Source organism: Pteropus vampyrus, unplaced genomic scaffold, assembly GCF_000151845.1.
Source record: "Pteropus vampyrus isolate Shadow unplaced genomic scaffold, Pvam_2.0 Scaffold236, whole genome shotgun sequence".
NCBI lineage: Eukaryota > Metazoa > Chordata > Mammalia > Chiroptera > Pteropodidae > Pteropus > Pteropus vampyrus.
The window spans coordinates 2,203,361-2,215,674 of NW_011889017.1; the positions used below are offsets into that span (position 1 = coordinate 2,203,361).

General features: G+C 46.8%; 1 protein-coding gene and 1 long non-coding RNA gene across 3 annotated transcripts in view; one reads left to right on the top strand and one right to left on the bottom strand.

Moving 5' to 3' along the window:
* COL4A2 (collagen type IV alpha 2 chain) overlaps positions 1 to 12,314 on the top strand; it is a 186,253-nt gene that overhangs the window by 166,277 nt on the left and 7,662 nt on the right. The window contains exons 34-42 of one of the 2 annotated variants that reach the window (XM_011373932.2): positions 9 to 69; positions 401 to 582; positions 2,800 to 2,863; positions 3,070 to 3,144; positions 5,789 to 5,896; positions 6,671 to 6,778; positions 7,755 to 7,826; positions 8,878 to 9,003; positions 12,050 to 12,166. In XM_011373932.2, the coding sequence (XP_011372234.1) occupies positions 9 to 69; positions 401 to 582; positions 2,800 to 2,863; positions 3,070 to 3,144; positions 5,789 to 5,896; positions 6,671 to 6,778; positions 7,755 to 7,826; positions 8,878 to 9,003; positions 12,050 to 12,166 (913 nt within the window). The remainder of the gene's footprint in view (positions 1 to 8; positions 70 to 400; positions 583 to 2,799; positions 2,864 to 3,069; positions 3,145 to 5,788; positions 5,897 to 6,670; positions 6,779 to 7,754; positions 7,827 to 8,877; positions 9,004 to 12,049; positions 12,167 to 12,314) is intronic. The other variant, XM_011373931.2, reaches the window with a different exon arrangement.
* On the bottom strand, positions 2,073 to 9,004 carry LOC111728896. Its single transcript, XR_002775989.1, has 4 exons — positions 8,882 to 9,004; positions 7,621 to 7,830; positions 5,159 to 5,388; positions 2,073 to 2,264 (listed from the first exon to the last, which is right to left on the bottom strand). It is a non-coding gene; the product is annotated as an uncharacterized LOC111728896 (long non-coding RNA).

Here is a 12,314-nt window from a genome sequence, read left to right on the forward strand (position 1 = left end):
TGAAAAACATGAAGGGGGAGAAAGGAGATGAAGGGCCTATGGGATTGAAGGGATACTTGGGCTTAAAAGGTGAGGCATCGCCAACAGGCTCAGTCTTCCCTCTGAGCTGTCAGGCCTGAGGGCCTCATTCCTCCCCTCCCAGCTCCAGGCCCACTCCACCTCTCTCATTCTGAAGGAGCAGCAGCTTCTGCACCCTGTACCCATGCCACCTTTCATTGTGTTTCAGCCCTTCTAACACCCTGACGTCTCCACACATGGACTCGAGGGTGGTTCTTTGAAGCCGGAGTAGCCTCGCCTTTCCGTTTTAAGATTTGCAGGACTTGAGACTGCAAACTCAAAAGCTTGGGGTGGGCAGGTGCCGCGTCCTCACCATGGCATTACACTCGGGGTCTTCTTGCAGGTATTGCGGGGATGCCGGGGATCCCTGGGCTGTCAGGTGTCCCTGGGTTGCCTGGGAAGCCTGGCTACATCAAAGGAGTCAAAGGAGACATCGGAGTTCCCGGCGTGCCTGGTTTGCCAGGATTCCCTGGTGTGCCTGGTTCTCCTGGAATTATCGGGTTTCCAGGCTTCGTAGGAAGTAGGGTAAGTAGACACCTTATACTGCATGTCTTCTTGTCAACTCCCGTCCTCTAGCTTATTGGCTAGAGCACCGTGGCCCAGCACTTATGGGGCATGAGTGGTCAAGACACAGGCTCAGAGCCAGAGCCCCAGGCTGTCCTGGATCTCCTTGTGAGCTTAAGCAAACACTGTGCTTGCACCAACACCGGTGGTGATTGGAGTGTCTTCCATGCTGCTGCTGCCCTTTCATAGGCTTCTGTAAATGAAGCATGGTGTCTGCATTTTTTCATGGAAGCCTTAAGAGAACAAAACTTGAATTTATAGAGATCCAAGGTCTGAACTCAGTACTGAAAATCCGTTACTGAATCATAGCGTGGAGAACATCCTGGCCTGCCATTTACTCATTTCTTTGCTCAACACATGTCATTTGAGCACTTGCTATGGGCTGGGCACTGTTGTCATGGCAACGATGGAGCACCCTGACCTGGGGAAGGGTGCACCTGTATCCTTGTCTGTAAAATGCAGGTAGTAACCACCTTACTGTTTTGTTGAGTGCAGTGTACACAGTATACGCAACATGGCTCTCCAAAGATCATATTTCATGGAATTCTCTTTTTATCCTCTTTCATGTGTAGGTATTATACACGCACTGTCCTCAGCACGCAGCGGACTCATTTCTGGCATGCACAGTAGGGTCGGCACGCTTGGGGCAGATCAGAAGTTCTGGCCACCTTGTAGTGAACCTTTAGCAACAGGCCTTGGCCTTCTGTCTAGCCCACCCTGGTGTACATGAAGTCCTCAAATTTTTCAAGTGTCTTCCTTCCATCACTCTCAAAATCTATAGCTGTAAAGATCTGATAACCAGTCGTGGGTGCTGCTAGTCAGGTCACTTAAAAGAAAGTTGCATATGTCTACCAAAGGACACATATGGCAATGTTCTCAGCAGCTTTATTCATGAGAGCCAAGAACTGGGGGAAAGCTCAAATGCCCATCAACAGGAGAAAGAATAAATACGCATGGTATGTTCAGACAGTGGACTAGTGCACAGGAGTAAAAAGAGAATTATTGATAAACGCAACAACATGAATGAATCTCACAGACTTTATGTTGAATGAAAGAAACCAGAAACAGGAAGTACATATATGATTCCATCTTTGTGACAAGACTATTTGATAGAGGCAAGTCAGAAGAGAGGCTACCTTGGGCAGGATTATTGATTAGGAAAGGACACAAAGGAACTTTCTAGAATGCTGAATGTTCTGTCTTTATCTAGGTGGCACATGAATAAAAATTCATTGAACATCTAAGATGAGTGAACTGCACTATATGTTAAGTTATGCCTCAATAAAGTAAAGCAAGCTTTAAGGAAGAAAAATGGATCATTGTCAAAACAAAGGTTTAGCCTCGGGCACATCCACCCCACCCCTCCCACAAAAGGGAGTTTCGTTAAGAACTCAGAGGCACAAGTTAAACCATGCTAAGAAAGGGCAGTTCTGAAGTCCCAGGTTGATGCTAAAGTGGAGACCAGAGGGAGCAAGGTAGACCAGAACTCCCAGCCTCCCTGTGAGGAAGAGCCACGTCAGAGAGAAAAAACCATGGCTTTTTGGGAGTCACGGGGCAGCCCAGACATCAATCCAATCTCATTATCAGCAACCAACATCGTTCTGAAGAAGTCTCATTCTCTCCGCAGATGGAAGTACACAACTCTGTAGTACAGAGAATAAGTTTAGGAATCTGGCAGCCCAAATCGATATCTCAATTCTGTCAGCTGGGTGACCTTGAGCAAAATATTTACCTTCTCTGTGCCTCAATTTCCTCATCTGTCAAGGGGAAATAATAGTACCTACTTCATATGGCTGTTGTGAGGCTTAAATGAAGTTCTTGAGATGGGACCCAATATATTTGCCCATGGAAAGTGTGGCAGAGGGTAGAGATACAATCAGCCATGGTTATTCTCACCACTGTCAAATATGATCTGTATCAATGATGTTATTAATTTCCATAAAGCTGCCAAACTTGTTTCATTTTTACTACTTTATAGTTTACTAAGAAGTAAGCAAACCACCTACTATTCTGTGCCGAAAAAAACTTTAGAAGTTTTCTACAAAATTATGACATCGCAAACTTTGAGTATTGTTTTTTGGATACCAAATAGTTAGATACACTTATACTAAACTTCGAAATTACAAACTATTGCGTGAACAGCCTTCTAAGATGGTTTCATGTTTGACTTTGCTCTAGGGTGACAAGGGTGCTCCAGGGACAGCAGGTCTTTATGGCGAGATTGGCCCCACAGGTGATTTTGGTAAGTGTTGCTCAGACAGTGAAAAGCGAATGCCCACAACCCAGAACATTCTGGACAAGTGTGCAGCAGATCTGCAGATGCTATTAGGTTTTTTTTTTTTTTGAAAGAAATTATTCTTATTAAGAAGGTAACACAACAGAAGTTGCAAAACTAACCACTTCTCAATAGGAAGACCTGTTCTCACTCATCTTTTTTGCCTGTAACAGGTGATATTGGAGAGACTATAGATTTACCAGGAACTCCGGGCCTGAAGGGGGAACAGGGTGTCATTGGAATACCAGGTACCTGTCATTTTCCATCTCTTCCTCTTAGCAACAGCCTTGACCCCTAGTCTGTGTCATCGCTCATGAGCTGGCTTGCCAACTATATCACTATTTGGTAAGCACTATGGATCATGTCATAGGGAATGGTTTGAGGTCTTCAAAGCCACTGTGCAAGAAGGACTCTGGAATTTTTAATTAAATTAAATCCAAAGACAAAGTCAAGAAACTTCTCTTACTCTCTCTGAAAGGGAAAATAGCCAAAATCAACACTCGTAAAATCAACATTTTATGTGGCCCATAAAATGTAACTCATGGAAAAACAGAGCCTGGGCTCTGGAGACATATTACAGCTCATGGAGCAAATGATATGATGACTGGAGCTTCTTATAAACAGTGAAGGGCCTAGAAGAAAGGTCAGTGGGAGTTGGGCCCATCTCTTGAGTAAGACAAGAAGAAGCAGCCCTCTGGCCCTATGTGCACTGGAAGACTGGGGGTGGTGGCAGCGGGGGGTGGGGCGAGGGGAAGGGGTGCAGGGGGAAGCCTCGTGTGGCACAGGAGCACACATCTCTGAGTATTCCTGAAAATCAAGATCAAAATTCCTACCTGTAATCATATCCCCAAGGGACTCACGATAGGCTGATGCCTTCTTCTGAGGGTTTATCTTGGGGCATTGCACACTGCTTAAGCTGCCTAGAGACCCAAGTCCTTCTAGGGATGGTCCTAGTGGTAGAGGGCAGGAGGTGGGAAGAGTTTGTCCATGTGATTGGCCACTGGGGAGGAGGCCAATCCGGTTCTTCATCTACGGAGTTCCAGAATGGAGAGAGATATTCAGTCTAGCATGGGGTCAGAGGACTGTCACTCAAGAATAAGCAGCCTCATTCGCTGACCTCTCTGGGCTCATGTGCATCTATGTTTGGGTCTCCCAATGGTTCTTCTTGTCACAGGGGTACCCTGGGCTGCCGAGCCTTCTGGCTCTTGGCTAGCTGAATCTCCCATTCTAAATAATTACTTTGGCAGTTTAGCTTATAAAAGCAGAAATGTGAAACCATCTTTGCCACATGTCACTAATGATGACCTCAATTGCACAACGGAAAATGTGTCAGGGAGGAGAAGTTACTTTCTCCCCAGAATTGTGATTGTTACCCTTGAATGCTTAGGTTTTAGTTAACCTGTGGGCCCAGAAAATTGAATCTCTCAGTTTATCTATCACCAGGGAACTGTATCCCACGGGCAGTGGGGTGGTGACAGTTGTATCAACCTTCCTTGGGATTGTTCCATTCTCCCTAAGACAAGTGAGGTGTGCCTAAGTTGGGTCAGCTACAGAGCTGGTCCCATGTGGCAGAGGGAGTGGGCATGGAGGCCCGAGTCAGATTAGCTCCTGGACATTGAGGGGCATTGGGGAGCCGAGGCTCAGCCCTTGTCACTCAGAGGATGAAGCGACAAGCTGCACTGGACTCCCTCAGTTTGGGTGAGTGGAGATGATGACAGTGGTTTATGAAAGAAGATTCATTGGGTAAATAGGGGTTTGAGCAGATTAATACATCGTAAAAGAATCAATAGAAAATAAGCAGAATTTCTTAGATGGTTTTTCTTCAAGACCACAAAAACTTTAACAGTTCGTCTAAGCAGTAGCCTCATAGATTTAAGAAGACACTGGACAAAAGTGAGTGTGTGGAATTCAAGTTGGTCTTAAGTTTCAAAATCTTCCAGCATACCAGAAATCACCAAAATATTTGACAGAATGTTGTCACTAACGTGAAAGCAGCATTTCTCTATATCTACCCAATGACCACATCAGAATCACCTGCAGTGCCTGTTAAAATGCAGATTCCAGGCCTTACCCCAGACTTACTAAGTCACCTCTGAGAAAAGCTCAAACATCTGCGTGTTTAACAAATTCCCCAGATTTCCCTGGCATATTGCACATTAAAACTCACTGTGATAAGAGCTCTGATTAGTTATCTACTGATGCTTAACAAGGTACCCAAAATGCAACAGCTTAGAACATCAACAGGCAGGTATTATCTCATACCTTTTCTGAAGGTCGGGAACTCGGGAGCAGGGTGGCTCTGACTTGGGGCCTCCATGAGATTCCAGTCATGACGTCAGCAGGGCTGCATCATCCGAAGCCTAAACTGGGGTTGGAGGATCTGCTTCCAAAACGGTGTCCTCACACGGCTCTTGGCGGGAGGCCTCAGTTCCTCAGCACTCGGCTCTCTCTCAGGGCGGCTTGAGTGTCCTCACGGCACGGCAGCTGGGTTCCTCCAGAGCAAGCGATCCAAGAAAGGCAACAAAGTGAAAGCAATGATGAATTTTATGACCTAGACTTGAAGTGACACACCATTCATTATTTCTCCAGTATCCTGGTGGTCACACAGTTCAACCCAATTTGGTGCTGGAGCGGACTGCACAAGAGTGTGAATTACAGAACGTGGAGACCATTGGGCGTCAGCTTGGAGGCTGCCAGCCATAAGTTCAGAGGGAAGAATTGGGTAAAAACTTGGTTGAGGAAGGAACATGTTTAGGTCCCTGTTCATGACAGAAGCACCCGTGTGGTATGGCAGCACCCTTTAGCTGGCGTTCCATTGGACCCTACAAGCATTAAGCCCCAGTTTGATGCAATGTCTGTAGTTTGTTTTAAGCAGCACATCTGTGGTTACAGGTCTAAAGGGATTCTTTGGAGAGAAAGGAACAGCGGGTGACATCGGCTTCCCAGGAATAACAGGCATAACGGGAGTCCAAGGTCCTCCCGGATTTAAAGGGCAAACAGGTAAAATCTCTTGCAGTCACACAGTCTTCCTCCAGCATTCTGCCTCCTTGGGCATGGCTCGATGGTGCAGTGGCCAGTGGGGCTGAGCACAGCCGAACCTCTAAATCTCCAAGACCCCAGAACAAAGGCAACCAATTTCACCTATCTCTTTTTCTGCTACGATCACACTCTACCCTAGGAAGCTTGCTCTTACATGTTGCCCATTCACCTAGCTCTGCCTTAGGACCAGAAACATGGAAACAACCAACCCAGCTATGGGAGACACACAGGGAAATGATGAAAGGGTTTGTGTGGCCCAGCATCTGTCTCTCCATAAGCACAGACTAAGTTCTTTTTAAGGGATCTCTTTCATGAATTTGCACATGGAGAAATTCCTTTGAGGATCCCAAATTAATGATAGAAAGCAAATGGTGAACTAGTTTCATGCTTTTTGGTTATTGCTGAATTTGCTTTTGCCCAGGAACTGTGACTCTGACAGTCTAATCCTCAGGGGCTTGTTTTGTGGGTTCTTCTCAGACTTCTATTTGGATGATAGGAAGAGAATAAGAAAACACAAGCTGTTCTCTCTTTGGCGAGGCTGAACTAATGCCCTTAAACTTGAATGTGGGTTCCCAAACCACATGCATTCCTGGCTTGAATAGAAGCAGATCCTTTCCCAAAAAGAGCTCCCGCCCCATCCACGCAGGACCTGAGCTGGAGGTCGGGTGGGGAGGCCTCTCCTGAGGTCTTCAGGGTTCCTGTGTCTGACTTAAGGATCCATTTACCCTACCCCAGGCTTTCCAGGACTGACAGGCCTGCAGGGGCCGCAGGGAGAGCCAGGCCGGGTCGGAGTACCTGGTGACAAAGGAGATTACGGCCGGCCAGGGGTCCCAGGCTTACCAGGTAAGACCATTCCTCTCTTCATAGACACAAGCACACGATGGTTCAAAGGCAGACCTGCCAGTTGAGGAGAGGCACCATTAGCTAGGTTGGCCTCTCTCTAAAATGTTTTCTGTAAGACTGTGTGAGATAAAAGGCAGAGGTGTATATGGCTTACTGTCCACACAAAATTCACCTAGAACAGGGTTTGCAGTCGTCCAAGCCCATCAGGAAACAGACAGACGTGCCAGTCTGCAAAGAAGTGCTTCACTCCTCACAACGATGAGTGAAAACCACCTGAGAGGCCTTGACTGCTAAGCCAGCACACAGGCAGTGCGGAGGAGGGACCAAAGGGGCAGACGCTGAGTTGTTCCGCCACAGGCTTCCCGGCTTCTCACTGAGTGAGGTCTGATGGAGCCTTTGGCAGGATTTGGAGGGTTCTGCGGCCTGATCTGGACAGGCCACTGCTCAGGGACAGGGCCTGGGCGCCCTGACAAGCCTTCAGTGGCCAGATCGGCCCCTGGTCAGAGACAAGCCCTCAGCTGCTCTGTTGCTCAGAATTAAGGGTGACCCATCTGCCTCCGCACTCACCGACCACATCGCAGGAAAAATTGCTGCCTATGTCCCACGTCCTATTTTAAAAATGTTCCTCCTCAAGAATCCATCGAGAATGGAACTAATGCCAGACTATTGGTTCCAGGCAATTTTTACAAACCAAGTATGTACAGTGACTCAAGTGCCAGGAAAAGAAAGGAAACACACTGCTTCCCAGTTCTCTTCTGGCTCTAATGAGTCCCTAAAGAGACTATGAAATCAATCTTTAAGTATGATGGTTCTCTTAGGTGACATAGAAATGATTCATTTACCTGTCAGACTATATTGCTGAACTGCTGCTTCCTGTTTGCCGGGGTTTTAGCAAACGAAAACATGTCTGAATTATTTTAAGAGCTTCTCTCTTTGCTTCCAATGCATGAAATAACCATGAGTGAAACTCGCACAGGTTTTCCAGGCATCCGAGGCATCGGTGGATTACATGGCTTGCCAGGCACCAAAGGCTTTTCAGGATCTCCAGGTACCTAGCACTGCTGCAGCCTTGCCTAGCAGGGTGGGGAGCTGGGTGGGCCATCCTGGATGCTGGGTGGGGGGTGGGGCACTCAGAGAGCAGGACTGCTCCATGACTGTTAGATCATCCCTGAGGCTACATGGGCTTGGGGTCCCTGTGCTCCCCCACAGGTCTCAGTGGTCCTGCACACAACGGAGGTGTGATCCCTAACGATCCATCCCCTTGGGTCAGAGGTCACATTGAATGGGCCTATCAGGCTTTTAGAAGGACAGAAAAACAAACGATTTGCTTTTTCAGCAGCATCTTGGGGATGTTCGGGATGCATTTATTCCCCTCAATTGGCCAAAATATCTGCTTTGCCCAACATTCTATCTATAATCTTTCATTTCATTGGCACAGGGAGGCAGTTGATGCCGGCCTGTCCTGAGGCTGTCCTTGTGCTTTGAAATAGATAATGCTTTCTTAGTCAGTCATCTCAGGTTGCTGTAAAAATAAATAAATGAATGAGTGAATGAATGAATGAATGAATGAATGAATGATGAAATGCCACAGACTGTGGGGCTTAAACAAAAGACAGTCATTCTTCACAATTCTGGAGACTGGAAGTCTGAGGTCTAGGCGTTGGCATGGTCTGGTTCTGGTGACTGTCCTCTTCCTGGCTTGCCGACAGCCACCTTCTTCCTGTGTCCTCACACAGTGGAGAGAGAAAACAAGCTCTCTAGGGTCTCTTATAAGGACACTAACCTCATCATGCCCCCCCCTCCCTCCAATGACTTTATCAAAACCTCATTACTTCCTAAAGGCCCCAACTTCAAAAACCATAACATTGGAAATTAGGCCTTCAACATATGAATTTTGGGGAAGACACAATTCAGTTCATAGCCATGGTATACCAGTCTGACTGTGGGACACTGAGGGACATAGCAAGCTGAATTGCCACGGCTTCCTCCTGGTTTTCTAGTTTTGAGTCTCATCAAAGAGCATTGCTATTCTTTCACTTGTGAAAATTAACTGCACGGTTGAAGACACTGACGTCACCACTGTGTTAACCCTGCCACAGGTACAGACATCCATGGAGACCCAGGTTTCCCAGGTCCTGCTGGAGACAGAGGTGACCCAGGAGAAGCCAATACCCTTCCAGGGCCTACTGGAGCCCCAGGACAAAAAGGCGAGCGAGGAGCTCCAGGTGAGGCCAGACACTTCCGATACCACCGTCTGCATAACCAGAACCCAATATGTTGTTGGGTGGCCGGAGTGAGTGTGAGAGATATGAAGTCATGTCTGTCATTTCACCCATCCGCCCTCTGAAAGGGGTCAGGGAAAGAGTCCCTTTGAGATGAGGATGAGACCCAGCCTGAGAGAAACAGAGGGAAGTGAGAGGCCTCAAATCTACATGGTCTTAGCATATAGCGTTCACAAAACATCACGGCATCATGATTTCTATCATGATGAGGGTTAACATCTGATTCACACAGCATGCTGCTCAGACTCGGCACCTGACAAGGATAGAGTACAGCTTCCACAAGAGCAGAAACTGCCTCTCTCATTCCCCTGCTTTTAACTTAGCTAAATGCCTGGCATAGAGTAAGTGCTCAATAAATATTTATTGGTGATTCATGTTGTAAAGTTATAGAGTAACTTTCTTTGACCTTGACTGAAAAAGTTAGGTGTGCTCCAGGATACCCTTAGCTTACTTCAAATGGTCCTATTACACGTTCTCTCTGCAGCATCAGTTTCCAAAACTCCTCTTGAACCTTCTGTGTAGCTCCCTGCTCTCCATCGAAGGCGCCTAAAACACATCTCAGGTTCCCAAACAGTCCTAAAGCATAGTGTCTCATTTTTAAAGCCATTGACCTCCTAGAAGGCCCTCATCTTGCACAAAAGTCACAATAGCCCAGTGACCTGGTAGCTTCTGAGCGATCTTGGAGGCCAGAGCAGACCCTTCATTCTGCCCACCGGGCCTCAGCCTCTGGCCAGAAATAAGGAAAGGTGACTTTCGGTAGTAACATTCACAGACAGCTGGTCAGGACTCTCACTCTCCTCTATGAACTGGAAAATAATCTCAATCTCTCGTCTCTTGCATGAGTTTCATCTCAGGCCAGAAGCTCGAATTTGCAGCCTCAATTATTTTTGCAGCTGATGCTTGGTCTTCTGATCCTGGTTTGCCCATGAGTTGTGCAAAACAGCCTTTCATCAAATCCCCATCAGGCAGGGGTTTTTATTTCAACACTTAGGAATATTCATGGGGGCCGCTGAGAAAATGAAGTTGTTTTGACCCTGATTCCAGCAGCCTAACTCCTGCTCACTCCATGTTCTCATTAACAGAGGCCTAATCACTAGTTAAGTTCATTATGATTTCACGGGAATCTGGCCATTCTGGATCTTCTAACTCAAGAGTTACTGATGCTCACCATCTGTTTCTGTTACTTTGTGACAATAGTTAGAAGCAGCTCACTTGGTGTCATTTTATATCAAAATGCAGATGGCAGCTGGCTGGGCCCCTCGGTCTAGTAAATGCACTTGTTTCTTGCCTGTAATTAGTGAGACCGAGGTGACACCTTTCTAAATGCTTTCCTGGCATGTGTGTCTTTGTCCCACTCGGAAGTTGCACGGGATCTTCGAGATCTTGTCTCCTGTACTGGGTAGCGGAACCTCCCAGTGTGAAAATCTCTTTGTGTTGCTAATGAAAATCGATTAGTCTCCAGCCGTGTGGGGGACACAAGAGACCACTGTTTGTTACTTTTTCTCAGTCTCACAAATTTGCACTGTGTTGTCCCAACTCATTCTTCTCTCTACAGTAGAGATGATGGACCCTGGATACTATGACATTCTGTTTTATTTTGTTTTGTTTTGTTTTTTCAGTGTTCTAGTACTAATCTCTGAGTCCCCAGACCTTAAGGGAAAACCAATATTAGTATGGCAATTAAAGAAGAAACTAGCCACTTTCCTTGCTGGCCGTTCATCTCACCACTGCCTCAGCAGCACCCAAGCCTGCCCGGCACAAATGGACGCCCATAAATATTGTGTTGGCTGAATCACAGGGAGGAATAGGATTCCCACAGATTTCCTTATGTGGGGATTGCCCTCAAAGGTCTGTCCTCGATTCGTGCCAAAGGGTACCAGCCTTTGACTCAAATACAGTCAATTCTTGTTACTTGAAGTAATTATTTTCTATAATATCGCTATAAATATTGAATTAGCAAATACCAAATCATTGCTTCTAGTAGAAACGCAGGGTTTGGTTCCTGTGAGCCCCAGGTCATATTTCATCAACCAATCAATACATAACCTTTATTTACGTGTGTTTCCATTTAAAGACATTTTGTTTAACATATATTGTTCATTCAATAACATCGAACTCACAGTCTTCAGTGCTACAACTCAGGCCTGAAGGAAGCTCATCTAACACACATGTTTTCTCCATGAGGCACATCACAGCCTTCCTGAGCTTAGAAGCCAGCCAGACAGCACTTCAGCATGATGCTTAGGGGCCAATTTAAACAGTGAAATCACCAGGAAAAAGTAAAAAAAAAATATTTTAAAACGTGGCACTAAATAGACCAAAAAAAAAAGGGGATCCTTATTTTCACTCTGAGCTAAAATGGGGCACCTCAGATGGGATTCAAATATTCTGCCTCTCCTGCTTGTCCTGGAATACAACATTGATTTGGGGTCACCAGTAAATCTTAGCGAGTAGGCCAGATGGCAGACACAGAATCTGTGAGCGATGAGGATGGACTCTGTCCATAGCTGGGATCCAAGATATTGAAGAACAGCCACAGGGAGGATTAAAAATATCAATATTGGCAACAAGCTTCATCTTGCCAATATTGGAACCTTCCATCCCATCACAAGCGCTAGCGGAACCGACAGAGCTAACCTCTCCGGTGACATGATCAGAGTAGGCCCGAGGGGTCATATACAAGTGGCCACAGCGACTGAGCACAGTAAGGCAGTCTCTGAGCAAGTAGCCTGCCCACGAGGACAAGACCCCAGTGCAGGTGGATCCACAGGTGGACCCTCTTGGCAGCAGGATGGGGCTGGTGAGAGTAGGGGCCACCTCAAAAGCCTGCTGTGTTCTGCTATGTTCTGACATTCCTCGGCCTCAGGGCAGCTTACAGCGCTTCCTCTCCTTGGTGGCTCTGCTCATGGACAGTGATAGCTTGGAGGGGAAACGATAGGTTAAAAAGTCGGATGCTGATACTAAAAATAACCTCTATTTCCTTCCTAAGGGGAACGAGGCCCAGTCGGGAATCCAGGACTTCAGGGGTTTCCAGGCATCACGCCCCCTTCCAACATCTCTGGGTTCCCTGGTGACAAAGGGGCACCAGGGATATTTGGCCTGGAAGGTAAGCAGGGCTCACTCTTCCGTGCATTGGAATCTCTGGGGGCACACATGATTCCACTCCTGTGAGGTCCCTCGAAGAGTCAAATTCATAGAGACAGAAGAGAGAGTGGGGGATGCCGGGGCTACGGGAAGGGGAATGAGGAGCTGGT